The sequence below is a fragment of the Alligator mississippiensis genome, chromosome 7, assembly GCF_030867095.1.
Source record: "Alligator mississippiensis isolate rAllMis1 chromosome 7, rAllMis1, whole genome shotgun sequence".
NCBI classification, from domain to species: Eukaryota; Metazoa; Chordata; order Crocodylia; family Alligatoridae; genus Alligator; species Alligator mississippiensis.
In genome coordinates this window covers 13,041,869-13,065,090 of record NC_081830.1, presented here as the reverse complement: position 1 = coordinate 13,065,090, position 23,222 = coordinate 13,041,869, and the positions used below count along the sequence as shown (strand labels likewise).

The window sequence follows — 23,222 nt, the reverse complement described above, 5'->3', positions numbered from 1 at the left end:
ATCTGACACAGGAAATATCACTAAGTTATACTGATACAAAAACTGTGCAGACCAGGCACCAAAGTCCTCAAAAGTCATACTGTGGTCTGCAGGGGGGTAGGTTGTAGCCGTGTTGGTCTAAGGACATAGGCAGACAAGGTTCCTTGGGTGAATCTGATATCTTTTATTAGACCTTCCTGGATGGAATGAAAAGTAAAGAAGCCAGGGGCTGGGGAGTCAGTTGTCAGGCAGGTTATAATGTGTCAGAAATCCAACGTCTATATTTAGTCCATGATATGAGGAAATACCAGGTTTCGTTGAATCAATCCTAAAACCGCTCGTCACCCACAAAGCAGGTTTTGTACAAGACACTACAGACTTTCTACGGAAACTTAAAAACATAGACCACCTTCCCAGCAACACACTCCTAGCCACCATGGACGTTACCAGCCTATATACCAACATCCCACACCAGGATGGTATCCAAGCCTGCCTTACATATCTACAGGAACAAGATTACAACTCAGAATACAGACCCAAAGATATTACTGACCTTATACACTTCATCCTCACACACAGCAATTTCACTTTTAATAATCAACACTTCCTCCAGATGATGGGAACAGCTATGGGCACTAAAATGGCCCCACAGTATGCCAACCTTTTTATGAGCCACCTGGAAGAAGACTTTCTCAAGAACTGCACCATCAAACCCTTGCTATACTTAAGATATATCGATGACGACATCATCATTTGGACTGAGAACCCGCAATCTCTGATTGAGTTCCATGAGAAATTCAACAACCACCATCCCTCCATCCGACTTTCTCTAGACTGCACCAGCATCTCCTTTTTAGACACGATGATCAGTATCCAGAATGATAAAATACACACCACGTTATACAAGAAACCCACAGACCAACATACATATCAGCACAGAACCAGCAATCACCCTAAACACACCAAAAAAGCTGCGATATACAGCCAAGTCCTCAGATACCGCCGCATTTGTACTGAAGAGAACACCCGGGATTACCACCTCACCAATCTTAAAAAGGCTTTCACCCAGCAAGGACACTCCTCCAGAGAGGTAGATCGCACTTTTGAAAGAGCCACCTGGATACCACGTGAAGAACTGCTGCAGTACAGAACACCCCCCCCACAAATCACACACCGCTGGTTATGACATATCATCCCTCTCTTGAACCTGTATGAAAAATCCTCAAACAACTGCAACCCATACTAGAAAGAGACCCTATTCTTAAAAAGATCTTCCCAGAGCCACCCATCCTAGCCTTCAAACAAGCACCGAACCTCGCCAACCTCATCACCAGAAGCAAACTTCCTCAAGCCCAGAACACACCAAAAGGATCCAGACCGTGCCATGACAAGAAATGCAAAACCTGCCAACACATCTCTACCACCCCTACAATCACTACACCCCACAACAGAGCCATCAGCATCCCTGGATCTTACAGCTGCACCTCCAGAAATGTAATATATCTCATCCAATGCACCAAAGGCCCTGATGGAAGATATGTAGGAGAGACCAAACAACAACTGCGCACCAGAATGAACGCACACCGGAAATCTATCAAAGACAGAAACACCCAATTACCGGTGGGGGCACATTTCTCACAAGGAAACCACTCTCTTGCCAATCTCTCAGTCTTGATCCTCAAAGGAAACTTGCACAACACTTCCCAGAGACGAGCCTATGAACTCCATTTCATCAACCTGCTGGGTACTAGAGATCATGGAGTAAGTATAGACATTGGATTTATGACACATTATAATCTGCCTGGCAACTGACTCCCCAGCCCAGCCGCTGGCTTCTTTACTTTTCATTCCATCCAGGAAGAGCACACACCAACTGCAGAAACGTCCTTAGCCTGACGAAGGGTTTTTGAACCCGAAAGCTTGCTTAATAACTATTCTCCAACTATTTGGGTTGGTCTAATAAAAGATATCAGATTCACCCAAGGAACCTTGTCTGCCTATATTGTGGTCTGACTTTTAAAGAAGCATAAAGCAGTTAAACCAGATAGGGAAATGCTTCATCTAATAATATCTGCAAGAAACTTTACTAATAAATACTTAAAATTGAAAATATAAATAGCTATAAAGAAACAAATATTAAATTACAAATAAAAACTCTCCCAACAAATTAAATCTGTAATCTACCAATTTAAGTGTGATGACAGTTTTTAAATCTCGAATAGTTAATGAAACACACAAATTGGGAATGCTAAAAACTCCTTTTCTAATGGCCAAAGGTGTGTATATTTAAGTACTCCATATATCCTAACAGAATAAGTCTTATAACAGCCAAGATAGTACCAGACTCCATCTTTGCTAATGACCTATTTGATAACTGAGCAACTTCGCAAAGAACAGTGAATGAAATGTTCAAATCCCTTTAATCACTGGCAGGACTGCCTTAAAATAAAGGGACGGTGCTAAATGTCATAGGCAGTTTTATTGCAAAAAAATCACTTAATTCTCTTTGCACCCATTACACTGTACACCATGTGAAAAGACCATCAACCCCACTACTTAATACTGCTGTGCAGAAAACAAACCAAACCATTTTCCCATTCTGTTCGGACTAGTTTCTAGTTTTGGTGAACTCTATGGGAAACTCAAGTACTTCAACGGCTGCACTTCAAAGACAATAGAAAAATCAGGGGAATAAGGGAGGAGGAGTTGAGGATAAAATAGCCACCATGGACAAAATCAGGAAAGGAATAAGTTTTCTCCAAGTAGAAAATGCTAACGTTACGATTCTTAAGCTATAAGTAAACAAACAAACAAAGCTTCAGGACTGACTGCATTATCCCAGCCTTGCACCTGCCCTGCCTCTTCCCCCACCAGCAATAAAATACTGTTAATTATAGGCAAGTTGAACAGAGTACAACAAAAAGCCAGGTATGCTCCTGTCTGGCTCTACTGATGCAACAAAACTGAAGTTCATGGGGATATATAGGTAGCTCTTTAAGTAACAACTAACTATTATCTCTAAGTAACAACTAACTCCCCACAAAACATTCAAATACTGTGCAGGCCATAAAGAAAGTAGCTTTCTATCCCCATTCTGCCTCAGTTTCCACATTAAGAAATCAAGGGATCTGCTTTCAAGTTAGTTCAGGGGCAGGCAATTATTTTTGCCCACGGGTCACACAGGCAGTTCTGGGGAGCTGCCGTGGGCCGGTCAGCACCCCACCCCACAACAGCCCCAAGCCCACACGCCACTGCCAACAGCACCCAGCTCCGCCCCACCTTTTTAGGCAGCCCAGGTGGCAGCAGCTTCTTCTGGCTGCCACCGCTGCTGGCCCCAGCCCTGTGGTACTGGCAGGGACCTGCATGCACAGCCTCAACCCCACCCTGCCCACATCTGCTCCGGACTCGGCCTGGTGCAACAGGCTAGCTGCAACCCGCACAGACAGCCCTGCCCCGTGCCTGCTCCACACTCACCTACCCAAGCTAAGCAACGGCAGCAGCCAGGCAGAAACTGCTGCTCAGCATGGGGGGAAAAGCACCTCCTCCCTCTCGCTGCTGCCAGGATGCTTCTTGCTGCTGCCGCCTAGGCTGCCCTGCCACTTCTGTCTGCTCTGTCACCACCACCTCCAGGCCACCCAGTGGGGCAGCTGTGTAGAGGAGTAGCATGGCAGCCTGGGCACAGACTCTAGGCAGCTGTAGCAAGGGCCTGGCAGTGGTGAGGGGGAGAGGCTGCTTTTCCCCACCCCCCCATACTGAGCAGTAGCTTCTGCCAGGCCGCTGCCACCACTGCTGCTGCTTAGCTTGGGCAGGTGGACCAGAGCAGGCACAAGGCAGGCTGGGTCGGGTCAGGGCTGTGCATGCAGGTTCTGGCTGATCCACAGCTAGTCTGTTCTGCCAGGCTGAATCTGGAGCAGGTGTGAAGCAGGCCAGGATCAGGGCTGTGCATGCAGGTCCCTACCAGTACCACAGGGCTGGAGCCAGCAGCAGTCAGAAGGAGCTGCTGCTGCCTGAGCTGCCTAGAAAGGCAGTTCAGCTGCAGAGCCGCCCCAGCCCCACCGTGTGCTTAGAAAGCAGCATGACACGTCACGTGACAGACACTGCATAGGCCAGGCAGGACCAAAGGACCCGCCACGGCTGGACAAAGGGCCGTATTTTGCCCACCCCCAAGCTAGTCAGTGTGGAAAAGGAACAGAAGGCGCTTCAAGTGCCAGCTCTGTGATCAAGCACCAGACTCAGTACATTAATTTGCTGAATATGCTCTCATACTTTAAAGATTATTCAAATGACAACTGTAAAATTATAACTAACGAATGTTAATTTAAGCTTCTATTCATTAATATCACAAGTCAATTACCCTCATAAAAGCACAGCAATATCAAAGATAACACTTCTGTCAGCGTTTCCTCTGATATAGTTTCATAGTAGCTAGGGTCAGGAGGGACCTGAACAGATCATCTCGCCTGACCCCCTGCCACAGGCAGGAATGAATGCTGGGTTCACAAGACCCCAGACAGGTGATCATCTAACCTCTTTTTGAATTTACCCAAGGTAGGGGCGAGGACCGCTTCCCTGGGAAGTTGGTTCCAGATTTTGGCCACCCTAACTGTAAAATACTGCCTTCTCATCTCTAACCTAAACCTATTCTCCATCAGCTTATTACTCCATCAGCTCAGTTCCCTGTCACCCCAAATGGTGCTGGGGAGAAAGGGGCTCTGCTTATTTGCTGCTGATCTCCCCTGATGAGTTTGTAGGCAGCCACCAGGTCCCCCCTCAGCCTCCTCTTGCTGAGGCTGCACAGGTTCAGGTCCCTCAGTCTCTCCTCATAGGGCCTGTCCTGCTGCCCTCTCACCAAGCAGGTGGCCCTCCTCTGAACCCTCTCCAGGCTGGCCACATCCTTTTTAAAGTCCGGTGCTGTACTTCATATTTCCCAAACGAAGTACAGCTACCTATCACAGAAAAAGATACAGTGGGAGCAAAACCGCGTTATATGGTGGTGTTGTCACACAATAAGCAAATTAAGAGCCGATTCAGAACAGAGAATAGTTTTGGCCTCTATACTATGCTTCACTAGTCCCTACTGTATCACTACTAACTTGAACAACATCATTTATTTTGAGGAAAAAAGTGAAAAAGATACAAAGGAAAAACTCCAGTCGTGTGAAAGCTGAATGAGAAACAACTTATATTTGAGGTTGAGTGCACTATCCCACCAATATTTACTTAATTAAAATGACTGGGGTTCCTGCCTCCCCCTGACCCCTGCCACGTTCTTCTCTCATTTGCAGCTTCCAGCATTTAAGATCTAGGAAATTTGATCCAGAGGTTATATCCCCAACTGCCATGCTCAATAACTCCCTTCCCCCTCCAAGAACTTTTCCAATTTTCCTGCGGCTAATGTGAATAAGTTACTATTCAGACCTTCACATACATCACAAAGGAATGTTGCTGGTGATAAACACTGATGTATATGACAAAAACCACACAGAAAATAGTATTTGTCTCTAATCGTGATGCAGAAAGTAAGTAACAGGTCCTTGACAGCTTTGTTTTGCAAAAAAAGGGAAATCAACTAAGGCTTGAGCAAAAGTGATTGTGAACAGATGCAAACCCTGAGTGCAAAATATTTAATAAAATAATCCATTTCTGCTTATTTCTCATTTTTCTGTAAGTTCTAATGTTATGGCAGAGAAAGGTGTATACCAGAGAAAGGTTTTACTTCAAGTTAGAAAAAAAAGAAACCCTGTAATATACCTACCCAATATCATTGTCTTGTTCTGCTCTGAGCATGGCAAACCACTGCTGTTTGTAAACAGAGGACAGCCATTCTAAAATTAAAAATATATATATATGTATAAATGGACATGGGGTATTCTTGGGGAGGTGGCAGAAAAGAGATAATCAAAACATTTAAAACATTTAAAATAAAGAAATTAAATTATAAAGAGTTGAATAAATTTTACAGTATATAAATAGCCAAGTCACACCCTGTCAGTTAACATTTCACTTGTATTCTCTCCCTGTAACACTAATCAGAACTATATGATGCTGCAAGCATCAATAAAATGACCATGGCTGAAACTTAAAATTATATTGGTCTGTTCTATCAAGCCAACACTATTCCCACCAAAATACCTATGCGACTAAATAAAGTATTTTATCTGTTTACCAAGATCAGTTAAACTGGTAGACCACTAATAAGATACATTACAAAGCAGATATTCAATATCTTATGTCTAGGTAGCATCCCTTAAATAAACACATCATAATTTAAGCTTAGAGGCATTATTTAAAGAGATGGTACCTAAGCCTCACGGTGTCAAATAAGGTATGGAAATGCAAACAATGAAAACAATAAGTGAGGTGTAAAAAAGCCACAAAGATGAAACTATGACAAGAGTCAAAGTAAAGGGAAGGCTGTAAACACTGGGGACATGAGAGAGGCTAACACGTTATGGGATGGATTATTTTTTTAGCTTAATAAGAAAGTTTAACGGCTACAATAACGTTAGCAGTAAAAACAGGAAAGTTCCAAGGTCAAAACAGAGAATCTATGGCCCAATGGCATACAAGAAGAAAGAAAAGATCCATGCAGAGAAGCAAAGTGGGGCAAATTTACTATTCTGAAGATAGGAGAGAAGGGAAAATAAGCAAGCAGATGAGGACAGGTGCAAGGTACAAAACATCTACTGAGAGTTGGAGGGATATTTAATAGGTTATAAACAGGAGACCAGTACAGTTAGCAAAAAGGAAGGAATGGCATGCACACTCAGGTCCTAAATCATTTCTGTGCATGAAACGCGGGGAACCACTCCTGACTGCATTAACTGCAATGACAAAACTCAGACTGGACTTCAAGTATCCAAAATACTCAATAGAAAGTGAACGCTATAAAAGGTGTTTCAAGAAAACCAGAATTAGAACTCCAGACGTGTTCTGAAGAATAAGGAGGGAAGTTTGGAGTCCAAGGTACTATGGTTTTTATACTATTTTTCACTTGCAAATTCTAACTGCATCTCACCTGTTTACTTAGTTGTACGAACATTACCAGGGAAGTTTCTAAAATAAAACAAGTTTTATTCTGCGACTGTTGAACTATAGTAAAACAAGACAAAGTTTTATTTAAACAAAAGTGAGATTTCACTCTGAAATAAGAATGACAAATACCATTGGATTTCACTCCTAAACTTCTTGTCTAAATGCAGAAAGCCTCACCACAGTGTCTATCATCCGCTCCACAACAGGTTATTCTCATTATTCAAAAAAATTTAACTTGGAACAATGTAAACCATTTCTACTAAAACTTAATATAGTTTCTGAAACTACAGAAGTTTTCAAGTATCAAAAAAAAAAAAAAAAATGTGTTGCCGACATCCAATTACCAGAGTAAACTACTCAAAAACAAACTACCTGCATTCAACATAAATCCATTAAATCCTCCCCTCCCCCAGAAAAAAAGAGTCATTCCCAGATTGTTCAGTAAATGAATATTACCAGTTCACAAAAAGCATCAAGCATTAAAATCCAATTGTATAAGTTCACTCAGCATTAAGGTAACCATGCTACAAGCCTATTACTTTTAAGAAGCATTCTTGACACATTTGCTTACATGAAACATTTGCCACCCAAAGCATGTTTTTAACAAAAGTCTGAATGCTTTATGCTCAGATCTGGTCTCCTGTAATATGGAACCCACTTTAAAATAAAAGTCACCACAAGCCAGTTCTTTTCCTACGTGCAATCCTGCCACAGTCAAATGTTAACTTAAACAAGTGTTGGCTTCAGCTCGGGAAGTGCTCAGTTAAGTCATGGGAGAGAATGCCAGAAATTGTGCTGTCCATTTGAAAACACCGCATGACAAGTTGTCAGAAGCAGCAATTTGCCAATCATCTCTTTTCCTGGACTGGAGAAAGGAACCCAAAAATTCTCCTTGACACCTGCTTTTCCCTTCTCTGTTGTGTCAGAAGACAACAATACAGGATCTGACAACAAAGCAAGTCACCCCGAATGCTGAAGTTCATCTTGAATGACTTAAGAAAACAGATCCTTCTTTTAGCACAACAGATGCACAGAAGTGGCTTCCATTTCTGTGCTCAGGCTTTTCCTTTTTCAAGATGGACAAGAAAAGCAACAACAACAACAAATGAAAATGAGTGCACTGATAACAGATTTTTTGGGCCGATATTGATAGTCAATTTTTAAGGAGGCATATCGGCCAATACCAATCCGATTTCCGATACAGCTGCATGCAGCTGATAAGTCTGTTGTGGTGGAAAGGGATAGGGGAGGGAAGGGGCATGGGGCAAGCACTGCCCATCCGGGGCACAGGATGGAGCCACGGCTCATTTGGGGGGGAGGGCATATATCCCCAGGTCTGCGAAGGGCTAGGTGGGTAGGCCGCAGCTAGGACTGTGCCAGGCTCTTTTTGGCCAAGGCTGGGCTCGGGTCAGGGGCTATGGAGAGGGATGCAGACACCCCAAATTTCACCATAGCCCCATTCCCAGCACTGATGCGCTCCCAGCACAGGCCTAGCTCAACACTCCACCTCCACCCATATACTCGGAAGAGCCAGGGCTGTGCTGGGTGTGCTGCAGCGGGGCTATGGTGAAATTTGTAGTGGCTGCAACCCCCTGTCCAAGCCCAGCCCCTGCTGAGAAGAGCCCAGCACAGCCCCGGCTCCAGCCTGCAGCTGCATCTCGCCTGCCCTGCCCAGATCCAAGGGCACATGCTGTGGCTCCATCCCATACCCTACCCTACCGCACCTGGGCAGCGTGCCTGCCCCTGCCCCCTCCTTCACCACGGAAGGCAATGATCTGCTCTCCCCCCCCACACCCCTCCATCACAACGGACTTACCAGCTGCACACAGCTCTGCTCCCTCACTGTCTGAGTGCTGTGCTGAGGCGGCATGCACACACAAGCATTTATCAGCCAAATCGGGTCAATTTCCAATACAGCTAATTTTCTTTATATCGGTACCGATCCAATATTGGACCGATGTATTTGTGCACCTCTTTAAAAAAAAAAAAATTACATATTACAGATCTCTTGTGTTACAAGAGATAAGAAATATTAGTGTGAGTTGGTAATGTCCAAGACTGAATTCCACCATATCTTTTGCTGGCATGTTCTTCAAGTATTTATGACAGTTATTCTTCTTAGACCAAAACTGGTAAACTCTCTTCTAGCAGCTCAGCTTTTAATTAAATCTACTGCAGTTCATTTGGCATTTGCCCCTCAAAAAATCCTCAAGTTATTATAAATTCAGGGATCAGAACCAGATTATAACTTAATTTTAACCCTTTTCACATCATACATCAATATGGACTTGGAAAATTAAAAGAGCGCATCCTAAGATTCACAAATAATAATAAAAAATAAGATTATGCCTAAGGTTAGCAAAAGTTAAATGTGCAGCAGCTCTATTATGCAAAAAGTAACTGAGGAACTATATTGGCTTGGACAAATCGGCAAGTAAGGAGTGACCAGATTAATGACAAATAAAAGTTTATCAGCAAAGGTCAAAAAATACCTACTCCAGATGACAGGCACAAAAACTGACTGGGACTGCTGGGATAGAATCAGCTCATAAATCAAGGCCCAATTTCACAGTAATCCATCATTTATTGTTACCATCTACTGCCTCTAAGTCTTTCAAGGTAACTGGAGTCTCTATATTCTTCTGCATTAGCTTTGGCAAAACAATGAAGGGAGTCATTAGTGGAAGCTTTAAATTCCAAGAACAAACCAAAGATCATGAAAACTTACCCTGACATAAGAAGGTAGCACAACGCTTAAGGAAAAGGGTCAAGGTGATAACTTTCCTGTTTATTAACAGGAATGGGGTTTGCGGAGGATAGTCTATCCCCAATACCTAAAATACAACTGTAAGCAGGGGCAGCCTTTTAAAAAAAACTGTTACGGCAGAAGTAAGTTTTCAGGAAGGATTTCCTGAGAATGAACAGAGAAGCAGCTGAGAACTGTTTGGTGGGAAAGCTGGGAATGAGAGGGAGAGACGGTTGTACAGGCCCTAAAAGCACTGAGCAACCAGATAGGATGAGTCGATACCAAAAAATGGATGAGATAAATAGCAAAATACATGTACAGGGCCACAAAAAGAAAGATGAACCTGGTGAAGACAGTGTTCAAGAACAGGAGCAAGGGATTTGATAAAACTGACAGGCTACAAAGATCATCTCAGCAATTTCACTTTATATGCTGTGAGTGGGGCTGAGCATGGAAGCTGGAGACAGAAAAACACCACAGGAAATGAGAACATGAATGAAAGAGATTTAGCTGTTGAGGGAGACAACAGGCCCTGAAGACACCGCAAAAAGAAAAACAGCAAGATTTGGGTATAGCAGAAAGAGATGGGCAAGAGAAAGGGGCAGGAAATAAGGATAACACATTATTGTGCCTTTCACCCTTCTTATAAGGAGAAGGCTGAACAGCTTGATAGCCTGGGAGTCAAACTAGAGCAGTTTGGCTTTGGTCATGCTAATTAACTTGACTGGCAACATCCAGGAAAGGGTATCACAGAAAGGCAGAAATGCAGGACTGGACAGAGATAAGGAATGGATGTACAGGTGGATTAACCTATCATGACTCCAATGTTAAATGATGCTGTGCAAGTGATGAATGAGTATAATGTTAAGAAACAACACAGAAGTCAAGGAGGATGAAGAAGATAGCCCTTAGAATAGGCCAGGACAAGGTTATCAGAAAAGTTAGCAAACAGAGTTTAACTTGAGCAAAGGCAAAAGAAACACATTCAAGCCGACCCAAGGTGGAGCTGAAGGAAAGGAAATCAAGGCAAGCATTATATAACTGGCAGAAACAGGCAAAAACCATTCCTTTTGAGCTGAAAGGAAGACATGAAATGGAAGTCATTAGGCAGGTGCTTCACAAACAGGAAGACTTAAGTGCCTGGGACAGATCACATTCCCCTGAAACAAGAAATCATTTACCCGTTTGCCTGGCAGTGGCTCAACCAAGTGTACTGTATTACAGCAAGAAGCTAAAGCCACCTGCTTACCTCAAGAATATGCCAAAAGGATGAGCACGAAGAAGGGTATTGTAATTAATGCTAAATCTGGGTTGAATTTAACAAGCATTAATGACGTATTTTCTTAATTTTTATACAGGAATATTAAAAAAAAAAAAGAACAGAAATGAAGTAACTAAGCAGCAGCCAGATAACTGTTGCCATGATAAGAATATCGGAAGGGCTTTGTTCTCACCAGACTGCCATCTGTTGGAAAACTAGCACGTGCCTTTTGAGATGCTAGAAAAGATCACAAGATTTTGTACAATTTTTTTTTTCCTTTTTAGAAAAGCTTTTATGACATTTTTCACTTTTCAGATGCTTTTCTACCACCAAAACCAGCTTAGTGGAAAGAAAAATAAATAAATAAATGAATCGGGGAAGGTTTCCTTTTTTGAAAATAAATAAAATATTACATCATTACTATTATTCAAGTGCATAGATCCACAAGGCAGTTTATAATCCTGTTTACAGAACAACTGAGCTAAATATATGGGAAAACGATGGTCAAGTGGACACTTTTAGTATTAGATGTATGCATACCTAATGTTAAGCTCTTTCTGAACCTTGCTGCAAAATAAATTTCGGCTAATTTCTTTAATAAAACTGAAGAACAAAACTGAACAAGGAGGACACATTAAGCTTAACAGTTTCATTCATAATTACTCTACATTAGAATCAAAAGAAAATACAGAAAGGTGCCCGACAAAATTTTTCTTACCTGAAGGTATCAGAGCATCTCTCTCAACAATTCTTGCTGATGCCAAATCACTGATGATGTACTGCAATCTCAAATGTTTGAACACAGGCAAAAATATGCTGCCTTGTTCAGATTCTAGAAATGCAAGGTCACCCCCAAAATCTGAAATTGTTATAATACAAGTCAACCATTAGGGCTTTGCTAGAAGCTGTTCATTTTTTATAGTCTCCTAAAACATATACCAAAACTGGCAAACCTAAGCTTGTGTGTACTGCTCAATTAATGCAATTGCAGAAAGGCAATATTCCATTTTTCAAGCAGTTAATCTGCAAGTCAACAGATTTCTAGCTTTTTTGCAAAGGTTATGGGCATTCAAATTGTAGAAGCAAATCTATTAGATCAAATTTTTTATCTTCTTAAGCACAAAGCATCAGAACAAAAGCTGAACATTAGGGCTGTGCAAAGCTTTGGGTGCTGATTCAGCTTGGAAGAAGATTTGGCCTCCTCAGAGGCACTTCTGATTCAATCTATCAGCACCCTCAGATTCTGGGGGGTCGTGGCAGAACCCGCCCTGCAGCGTAGAGCAGCAGGGATTGCCACACCTCCCTCCCTCTCCCCCGCAGGAGCCGGTGAGTCTAGGGCTTTAAAAAAAAAAGAGCCAGGATCTGGAGCCGGACGGGACAGCCATTGACAGGGCTGGGAGAGCGGGTGGAGGACGGGGCCTGTCCGATTTGGAGAGTCAGCCAATTCAGCAGCAGTTGACTCTCTGAATCAGATTCAGCCAAATCGATTTGGGACAGTGATTCAAATCGCCGAATTGAATCACTGTCTCCTGAATCGGCCAAATCAGAAGCAAATACAAGCCGCTTCACACATGCCTACTGAACATAAAAAAAAAACAGCAAAGCAGGGATTGATTTGAATTGATTTTTGCTTCACCACACAGCATCAAAACAGTTTAACAAAAGATTAAATAAGAGTAGGAAAATTAAACATGCAGAGAAGAAAATGAACATGTCTTTTGTGCATATGGGAAAGCAGAAAGAGAACTACATTTTACAGTAGGCATTCATGTTCTAGATCAACCACCTTGCACAAACTCTAAATCTGTACTTAAAGAGTCATACCTTTTCTACGCTTGGAAAACCAGGCATCAGCTTCAGCTAAGAGTTGCTTTAGTGAGCCATTCCAAGAAGGCACTAGCTGAAGGAACATCCACTAGATAAAATAAATAAATAAAAACCTGCTGTAAGCCTATTTTGGATTTTTTTTATTTTTATTTTTTTTTTTACAATTAAAAAAAAGTTGTACATACTGGAAAACATTATAAAAATGCATTAAGTTGCATTCAGTAAAAAGCTCCAATATTGAATTCTGCCTCCAAGTCTTTATAAATCTATTCTGCATTGGTAAAATGAATCTGTATGTGCTAAAAGAGTATTTTCTTAGTGCAGTTGTTTGTAAGAATCAGTTAAAGGTGGTGTCTAAATGGCAGCACCAGGGAACCAACGCATAAATCACCCATAATTTGATTATGAGTTGGTACAACCCCACAAAGAACCAAAATGTTTTAAACAATTTTGGCTAAATCTGTTCCTATTAAAACTTCACAGGTTAAAATGGTCTTATGCCAAGAACAATTTGCCCCTCTGCAGTACCTTCTTCAGAGCGGTATATACATCCATCTCCACCTGCATTACAAACAGGTTAGAAGAGCTGATCAGCTGTTTCATGAGGTTTATGCTGGAAGAGACAAAACTGCACAAATTTATGTGTACAAAACTGAAAAGATAACCATGCAATGATTTTCATGTCATCAGCCAATAAGAATAGAAGGAGAGATTTAAAGAAGTTAATGCTAATTGAGAAAACCTTATCTACACAACCAACTTTGAGGATTGTGATTTCATACCATAAGAAAAAGAAAAAAAGCAAAAAGCTAACTGTCTGACTCTCAAGGCCATGGCCAGAAATTTCTAATATTTCTGTATTTCTATTGTGCTATTGTAGCACTGAATGTTTATTCCAGAGCATACTTGATCAAGCTATTATTCAAATTACCTAAAATCTGAATACCTGAGTTCCTTGAAGAGTTCAACACTCTGGTGAGTCATCAGGTTATTCAAAAGCCATTCAAGGCACCTAGATTAAAAGCAAATTAGGTCAGAATTCAAGATTCCTAGATGTTACAGAGTTTCGTGTTAAAATGATCGAGTCCTAAAACCAACCGATTTTAAAGCGTCTAACTGATTTAGTTCCATATCACTGCCTGGATTAAAGGTTTTAATCTAAACCAGCTGGATAATAATTAGCATGGCTTTGATATGAATGAGCATAAACTTCAGAGGTTTTTAAAAAAAATAACAACACTTTTCAAAAAAGCAAGTTTATGTGAAATAACTCCTGAATGTTTCAATCTGTTAGTGCTGTGCAGGACTTCTTCAAGGGCACAGGCGAGGCAGCAAGCACAGGGAAGGCTGGACAGTCTGAATTCAGAAACCAAAACAGGGTAAGAGCAGTGCACCACAATCCCGAGTATTGCAATAGTCTGAGCATGAGGATGGAGGGAACCAGGTACTGGCTGGAGCACACTGCTCTTCAAATCCTTCCAGGCCTCTAGCTGGTGCACAAATGAAGCCTGTAGGAGCATAGTAATCCAAACAAGTTTTAACACAGAACAGCCAATGCCTATGCCAAACTGAGAATGTCACGTCAGTTTTCTTTACCATTTTGCATAAACTCCTGACATTGCATCTGAGTCTCACCCTTCCTTATCCATGCACAATCTCAAATGAGTGGCAACGGGAAAACTCAAAACACAAAACTGTCTCTACCTGACCAATAATCTAAATCTAAAAAATAACTCAGGGAATTAACTCAGACCTTAGTTGCCATGAAAAAAATGCTATTTTAAAATAAAGTAGCTACATAAGAGTTTGTTCTTACTTTTTCTTTACAGAGTCTAATCCATATGTTCCTGCAGAATTGTAGTAGCCACACACAGTTTTTGCATTAATTGTTTCCTTCATTGTCTCACCGCATTGCTGGATTAAGCCATCCTGTGAAAGAACAAAAATATTCCAAGTTCTTTCCCACATGATAAATGCAAAGACTTTCAAAACGTATTATATGCAAAAGCCAAATAAGAATTAAGCCAGGACTAGTCTGGACTCATGAGTGCAGCAATACACAGAAGGTTCAATTTATCCAAAGTGTGAAATCCAGCACCGTGCTTTAAGAGTATGCTTCCAGGGCACACTGAAGCATAGATGAGAGATATGCAAGTCAGTTCTGATACCAGAAGCAGTCTAAAAAGCAACAGCAGAGGGCTACTACAGACGCAGTCGATATTTTAGCTCAGGGAGCCTGTAAGTATATTAGGATTTCAAAAAGCTATGCTGGAACTTAGCTTGATCTGACAGAAATTTAAGGAAAGTAGGGTAGCAAAAATAAATCCAAACTGGCATCTAGAAATCCTGACCTCAGAATTCTTTAAAATTATTTTAGGGCTCCCCATCATTTGAAAAAAGGTATTATCATTAATAAAATAAACACAACCAAGTCTTTTAGAATAAAGGAAATTATAAAGTCGCAAGGATTAACACCGTAAAGGTGCTACAACACGTACTTTTCTTTGTTTACATCCTCCGATTAATCTCAATACGCCATTTTATGATACAATCAGAACTTAAGTTTGAAACTAAGAAAACTACCTAATATTTCTATAAACACTAAGCCTGCTCTTATGGATGGTTCTGAAAAAGTCTAGAAGAAACAGTATGCATACCTGAATACTTCTGTTTAGGGGCATGCTCTGCCATTATAGTTTGAGTTTCTATATGTTCCTAAACAAAGCACATAAAATGTAATGCAATTTCTACTCATTTACACTTACCAGCTGCAGCATGCAGGCTGCTGCTAGAAGGGCAACAACTCGACTGGGTTTTATTAAAACATCATCTCTATACAATGAGCCAAAAGCTACCTGTAGAGCTGAAAAAGCAAAACTGTCAAATCTGGAGGGAAACACAGAACCCCATATTTAATACCTTAGAATACACAGTATGTTGAAATGCTACCTATCCCTTTCAATTCATGTGTTTGCTACAAATTTAGTCCTGTAAACTTGGGTTCAAAAGCTAGAGTTAAAGGAAATGAATGACCCTGAAAAACAACCAAGTGCCAACTAAAAAAACTGCAGGTACCCCATGCCCACAAATGAGCCAGTCTCTTCCAACCGGACAGGTAGAACTATTTTTAACATGAGCATTGCTCTTGCAGCGCTGTATTCAACTACAGACCTGGCACTCAGGAGACAGAAATGATATATTTTGGATTCCCAAGATTTTGAGAACTTTGACTGGTTCCTTTTCTTATGATTTTGCTTCTTATTTAAAAGTTACCCGTTAAGGGCAACGAAACGGAGCTAAAGAGGGTATGCCTATGCCCTCCAAATTTATATCCCTGCATGCAACTGCTCTGAAGAGCTACATATGGCTCCAGAGATAGGAGGCAGCCTATTTTTTTTATTTTACTTCTCGAGTCAGATTCTAGGTCTACAGCTCAACTCTTATTATCTGAGGATAAAGCATGTAGAAAACATGAGTTAATGTATTTATTTTTGCTGCTGGTTTGCCAAATCTTCTTTTCACTCCCCCAACAATACATTCTACCTATCAGCAATAAGAGACATGTTGGAAATGTCACTATATTTGCTAACTTTGCATTAATTTGCTGTTAGCAAACTTACAATTTTCAAAAGAAAAAAAGTCCTTTGCTTACCTTCTATATCAATATTTTGGTCAGGGATCTCCAGTTCTATGATTTTCATGCTAGACTCCCTCCAAGAGCCACTGAACATACTGGAAAAGTAGCCTGACTATAGAAGAATAAACAATTTCATTCAAATAATGAATTTGGAAAAGCAACAAAACTATTACTATTAATGATTTTACTTATGGAATTAAGTGCATTATGGGGTCAGTAATTTACTAACTGTGAAGATATTAAAATATCATTTCTTGTCAAGAAGGACTAACAGTATTTCTTCTATTTCTGTGGAAAGTTTTATAAACTTTGACCTTATCCTGAAATATGGTTACCCAAATACATATTTTAATAATTATTTTCCCCAAACAATTCAGTTTTAAATAGGCAGAAAACCTACAATAAACATTTTCCATTACAAACCATGATTTCTATAGCATATAATGACACCCAAAGGTTAGGTCTTTAATAATATTTGTTAACAAGAGATCCTGCAGGCACTGGTTTTCTTAAACCAATTTAGGGAGAAAAAGCATGCAAGACATACAGATTGTGGTCTCATACGAAGGACACATGTGTCTCTAAATACGTGTAGGTCAGTTCATACATACGCACACACATCCACCATTTATACAAGTATACCTTTTTAAATAAAGTGTAAGGCATATAAAACTAGAATTTGATAGGTTTCCATCCAAATGAAGTGAAAAATAGTGCTCTACTAGGATTCATGATTTTCCATTCTCAGTAGAAGGTGTGCCAGTGAGATGCTATCATTCAATGAAGTTTACCTGAGAGATTAAAAAAATAAAGTCTATTTGTACAGTAGCATACCTCCTGCATTCTTAACTCAATATTTCCACAGGTGGCAGCAAATTATACCCAAGGTTATCAAAAACCAGAAGTTCACTCAACTTACTCCTATTCTTCCATCACACCTCCTAGGATCTGGTTAGGTTGATCCATCACAGGAAGGTTAGTACACAGATGAGCTACAGCTGGCTCATGCCTACTGTTCATGCAACATTTTATGTATCAATAAGCAGCAAACAACTTTATCTACATCAGTCAGATCTGCCATTCATATGTACAATAGCATCTCAGTGCCATCTAGTGGGGAAAGGACAGAAACTCAGAACTAGCTAGGAAAGTTAAATTAGATGAGCAATCGCTAGGACATAAGCACTCCATTCAGTATGTCAAGGAAGGAGCAGTAACTTCAGCAAGAATAAGTTATGGATATCATTTAAGTTAAGGAAAAACAAATATCAGTCCACCTGGTGTCCAGTTTAAAACAGTCTTCCATCAGTTTATAACCATGAGACTGTCTTCCCTTGGGTTGCCCTGGTGAACAGATGTTCTCCCAATTCCTGATGCACACCCCTTATGTACTTATAGGCTGCCACCAAGTCCCCCCTCGAGCCTTCTCTTCTCCAGGCTGAAGAGTCCCATGCCTCTCAGCCTCTCCTCATAAGGCTTGCTCTCTTAACCTCTAGCAGTCCAGAGGAGAGCGATGTGCATGAATAGAAGTCAAGAGACTTCTGAGGAGAGGCTGAGAGGCATGGGACCCTTCAGCCTGGAGAAGAGAAGGCTCAGGAGGGACTTGGTGGCAGCCTATAAGTACATAAGGGGTGAGCATCAGGAACTGGAAGAACACCTTTTCACCAGGGCACCCCAAGGGAAGATGAGGTCTAATGGTCACAAACTGCTGGAAGGCGGTTTAGACTGGACGTTAGGAAAAACTTATTTACCATCCGAGTCTCCAGAGTCCGGAACAGACTCCCCCCGGAAGTGGTGCAAGCACCTACCCTGGATACCTTTAAAAAAATGTTTGGATGCTTATCTTGCTGAGGTCATTTGGCCCCTTGCTGACTCCCTGCCCAATGATCTCACAAGGTCCCTTCCAACCCTAATGTCTAAGAAATCTAGGATTAAGGTCAAATGCAAAGAGAGAGTGATATAGTACGTAAACTACTCTGGAGATTTATCTTGAACAAAATAATTTCTCCTTTCAAGAAATTAAGAGAAAGTTAGTGTGGTACATATTTTTATTATTTCAAGCACAGTATCTTGGAATTTAAGCTGATAATTTCAACGCATGATTAATAATGAATCATTGTGCATGATTAATAATGAATTACCTTCACATACATGGAACACAGTAAACTTTTAAGTAAGAATTCTGCAAACTTATTATATGATGGTGATAGCGCTCTGAGTGGAAAAATGAAGCGTCACAAGTAGACTGCAGAGCCAAGGTCTAACTCCCTGTCTGAGCTTGAACTACAGAACTCTTCTTCCTTCTTGGAACACAACCAGTGCCACCTCAGAAAAAAAACAAGTCATCTTTTCTTTCTGCTAATTTTATGAAGGGTCTGGAAAAAAAGATTAGATTAATTTTGGAACAGAAAGTTGGAGTTGTTGTGGATTTATTCTTTCTCCTAGCTGCTGGCCATGAATTACAGACATCCTCCTTCTTCAAAACAGTTTATGCCATAGCAAACAGCTGACACTTACGTTGCTTCCAATTTATTTGAAAATGCTATTCCAAAAAGTAACTGTTAGAGATCTGAACAGTTCTCTCTCTTAGGCAATGCAAGGAAGATCATGCCTTATAATTAGAGAAGGATGTAAAAATATGCATAGCAAATTAAAGTCTGCTTTTATTAGAAATGAAATCTAGCAAGAACACGAAGAACTATCACTGCATAGCTTTTCTCCTAATATGGATTAGCATACTTATGCTGGGTGAACATGTTCTATTTTTCAGTTCCCATCAAAAAACACTTTAAGTCACTAGGATCTAGAAGCCTGGCAGAATTCTACTTGGTTACTTCTCAAGTTTCTTAAGACAATGTCCTTAGCATAAATATTCTCTGGGCTACAGAGAGAGACTGACGTTTTAACTCGGTGGTTAAAGTATTTGTGTGGCACGTGGGAGAATGCTCCGAGTCACACAGAGCAGGGATAATATGAATTCCAGATTTCACATATAACTATGGGTTACTGTCTCTTTCAAAATAACCAAGAACGGTCTTACATTTGTCCCAAGGTGAAATAGGAAAAATACTTCCAAAACCTAGGAAATAAGCATGAAACCATGTGCACATGTTTTTGTAGGGAGTTTGTCCAATTCTCCAATTTTGATTTTCAGGGGGAAAAAAAAAAAAAAAAGTCTGCACAAAATAGGAGTCCACTTTTCCCAAATAATGCTTTCTTGTTTTTGACAGAGCTGCGGTCTAAAAACTCTTTAACAGCATGGCATAACGCAAAACAATCAGCCAAACCTGCTTGCCCCTCCTTTTGTGTGCATTTTGAAACTATATGATGATTAAAGTGGTGTTTCCTGTGATCATGACACGTGACACCATAGCCTAACTCTACCGAAAGTTCTCTCTTAGATGTTATAAACAAAGAGAGAATAAAATTGGAAGTTGGAATATTCTGACCTCACTCATTTGAAAGAACTTTCTTGACAGCCGTTTTCACTGCACCCCCGAAAAACCATTTTCTTAACGTTTATAGGGTTTCATCAACAGCAAAGCAAATTTTTTCTATGCTGGAAATTGCAACTGTAAAACCAAGAAATCAGCAAGGGAAATTTCAGGGAAAGCACCTGAAATTATTTTTCTCTCTTTAAAAAACAAGTAGATTTCAAGGTAACTTTCATTTTGAGGGTACTATGACTGAACTACAAGTACAATTTTCAGTGTTGAGTAAAAATAAAGTAAAATAAAGTTTCTCCCATTGTGCTGTAACAACTGCCCCAAGCCTTTGCATGAATATTGCCTCTACATTAAAATGCCTGTTGAAATGCACCTTATTTTCCTCATTCTTCCATGCACCCGTTTTATGCTATATGCATCAGTTTCTGACATGAAAGTAAAATTTTAAAAAGTAGGGGGGGAAAAAGGAAAAATATTTAATTTTTAACTAGGTGTTATTACTTAAAACGTGCGACTTTGGCCGTTTTTAATATTGAACTCTCTCAACTTCAAATCTGGAAAATCCAGAACATATACAAAGTTCACACAAATAGCTTTTTACCACACAAAGGGCATTTATTCTGATTTAAGAAAAGCACATCTAGTACCCTCTGAGGTATTTTGCAGGGACAAGACTTGCTATACCAAACCGTCGAAACATGGTCGCACCATCATAAAGTTGAAGTTTTTGATGTACTAAGTTTAGGAAACTGCATTCAATATGATCACAGCAAGTGAGCAGTCAGCTTTGCAGGGGGGAGATACTTGGTGCCTGCTGGTTCTAAATCGAAGCAGTAGTGAGCTGGCATTTGGCCTAGACTTCATGTGAGAGAGAAGGAATAGACACCTTCAGACTCTGGATTTAGGTCTTTCAACTTACTGGAGTCCAAATTTCAGAACTAAGTCAAACCCCATCTATACCTGCAGCTTAACACAAGACATCCAATACCACAAGAGGAAGCTTGCTCAATGCATCCACCTCCCTAAGTATCTGTCACTGCACCTAAGTCACTGACGCACATGACACACACACTTAAATTTACTGGCCTCCATATTTACTTGTAAGCTCTTTAAGCATGACTTAAAACCTGCAGATTCAAAGTAGAAGCAGTAATGAGACACAAATCCTCTACTTTACACCAAAAAACTAAGACAAAAAACATATTTTTAATGTGAATGCAGTTCCTTCCTTTTTTTAAAATCAGTCATCTTGGCTAAGAATGGTACAGAAAGGAACGATGTGGAGAGATGAGTTTCCAAAGCACAGCAGTGCTTACAAACCTTGCCCTTTATAAGGCAGCTCTCATACATGCAGCTCTCATGTCCAGCTGTGAAAACTTACTAACTTCCTGCAAGTTCATTCAATTTCAACATGTTTGGCAAACCTCCATTAGAAAAGTTACAGAAAGTTTTGATAAAGATGAGCAAGCAACTTTTTTTTACAGCTCTCCTACTATTACTGCTGATACCTGGATAGAGCGCTGGGCCAGTAATTAGCAGTTTTAGGGGCCTCGGGCTAGTGAAGATGGGAGACAAAGGAAGTTACCATGTCATTCATTTTTCAAGTGCCCTCTGTCACCCAATAAAACCATGATCATGGGAAGCTGTCACCCATTAGTGTAGCAAGCACATTCTGAACACATCCAAAGGACAGGACAGTGAAATGTCTTCTCAAAAGAGCAAGACTCTACGTTCAAAAATATAACATGTGGCCTGAAGGAAATAATTACAAAAGGCAAGCATGGAAAACCTGTTTTCATAGGTGAAGCAAGACCTCCGTTCTGTAGCAACTACAGTTTTTGATACTTCAATGATTATAATGATTATATGCACTGATACTGCCTGGAAGGAAGACTTCGGACCAGGTCTGTATTTTAAATCTCCAGAACGTGGCTGCATTTACCATGACGTGAAATCCTACGGTGAGGCCAAGAGAAGAAAAGATGACTTACCTGACACAAGTATATCTTGTGCAAGTTCCACTCCTCTCCCAGAGCACAGATCTTAATATCGCTATTTTCACCGTTCAGGAACAGAGTCTGATAAATATACTTGGATGTGCTTTTGAGTTTTTTCCTGCATCGAAAACACAAAACAAAGGGACGAGCCCACCGTGAAGTTTTACCATGGGGGCAAATATTACATTTTTGTCCAGCAGGCATTATTTCCATCACCAGCCTAGCAGCTTGCTACCAAAACATGCCTGCCCCGTCCAGTTTACCCCAGACAGAGTACTCCAGTGAAGCATGTAGGCCCCCCCAAAAGGCTGCACAAACTGACTCATGTCAATAATGGTCACTACTCAAAAAAGCCTGCAGCTAAGCTTCTGGCATCTCATTTGAGCTATTGCAAACTCTGTGCCTTGAAGGGGCTCTTGGAAATGGTCGAGACCTGGTCAGTTCAGGGGCTGGCTGCTCAGACGGCAGGACTGACCAGGCCTGGAAAGAAGGCAGAACGGGGACAGCAAAGCTGAGGCCATGACAGCAGCTTAAGCACCTCACTGATATCGACAGACATCATTGTCCGTCATTGATATGGGTCACCTCGCTGCTACCGACCGACATCGCTGACAGACATATCGATCCGATCTCAGATTTACCCCGAGAACCGTGTCTGCCCGTGTCCGTAGCCCAACACGGCTACAACCTGCTGCTTGTACCGGATACGGGGATGAAGGTGCTGGCTGGCAGCGAGCGCCCAGCTCCGGGGTATCCGGCAGACAGACCCCGCAGGCTGGCAGGGCATCCCCTGGAGCTCACATGACCTCCCTGTTTACTTCCTCCCTGCCCTCGGCTCGGCTTCCTACAGCCCCATGGTAACCGGGCAGCTCCCGGGAGAGGCAGCAGTGACGAGCCCGGGCCCCCTGCCCTGCCCCGCAGCCCGCACCTCCGCGGGGTGTCGAGCAGCCCGTCCTCGCCGTCGTTGTCGCTGTCGGGCGGCCCCTCGCCGCCCCCGCGCTTGCGCTTGCCGCCGCCCGCGTCCCCCTCGGCCCCGGCGGCCAGCAGCAGCCCCGCGCCCGGCCCGGCCCGGCGCCTCAGCACGCGGCTGCTCAGCGAGCCCATGGCCCCGCCGCATCGGGGCGCCGCCGCCCGCCGCCAGCGCACCGCGCCGGACAGGTCAGCGCAGCCCGCCTGCCGCCATTGTCACTGCGGCGCACGCCTCAATGCGCACGCGCCGCGTCTGGGGCTGACCGGACGCACTGCGCAGGCGCGGCCGGGGAGCGTTGGCGCCCAGTCCTCGTCCCAGTGCTGG

The 23,222-nt window shown here is 41.8% G+C and overlaps 1 protein-coding gene across 5 annotated transcripts in view; it reads right to left on the bottom strand.

The window, feature by feature from the left end:
- The window catches only part of GMCL1 (germ cell-less 1, spermatogenesis associated), a 29,714-nt gene extending 6,622 nt beyond the window's left edge, over nucleotides 1–23,092 (bottom strand). Inside the window, exons 1-10 of one of the 5 annotated variants that reach the window (XM_059730596.1) lie at nucleotides 22,857–23,092; nucleotides 21,923–22,046; nucleotides 16,501–16,597; nucleotides 15,614–15,711; nucleotides 14,665–14,777; nucleotides 13,780–13,860; nucleotides 13,377–13,476; nucleotides 12,846–12,936; nucleotides 11,740–11,880; nucleotides 5,735–5,804 (exon numbers count right to left, since the gene is read on the bottom strand). In XM_059730596.1, coding sequence (XP_059586579.1) covers nucleotides 5,735–5,804; nucleotides 11,740–11,880; nucleotides 12,846–12,936; nucleotides 13,377–13,476; nucleotides 13,780–13,860; nucleotides 14,665–14,777; nucleotides 15,614–15,711; nucleotides 16,501–16,597; nucleotides 21,923–22,046; nucleotides 22,857–23,032 — 1,091 coding nt within the window. In that variant the 5' untranslated portion in view covers nucleotides 23,033–23,092. Of the gene's footprint in view, nucleotides 1–5,734; nucleotides 5,805–11,739; nucleotides 11,881–12,845; nucleotides 12,937–13,376; nucleotides 13,477–13,779; nucleotides 13,861–14,664; nucleotides 14,778–15,613; nucleotides 15,712–16,500; nucleotides 16,598–17,127; nucleotides 17,277–21,922; nucleotides 22,047–22,856 lie in introns of those variants that run through there. The other 4 variants (XM_059730597.1, XM_059730598.1, XM_019482659.2 and 1 more) reach the window with 4 other exon arrangements.
- Nucleotides 23,093–23,222: the final 130 nt, after the last annotated feature.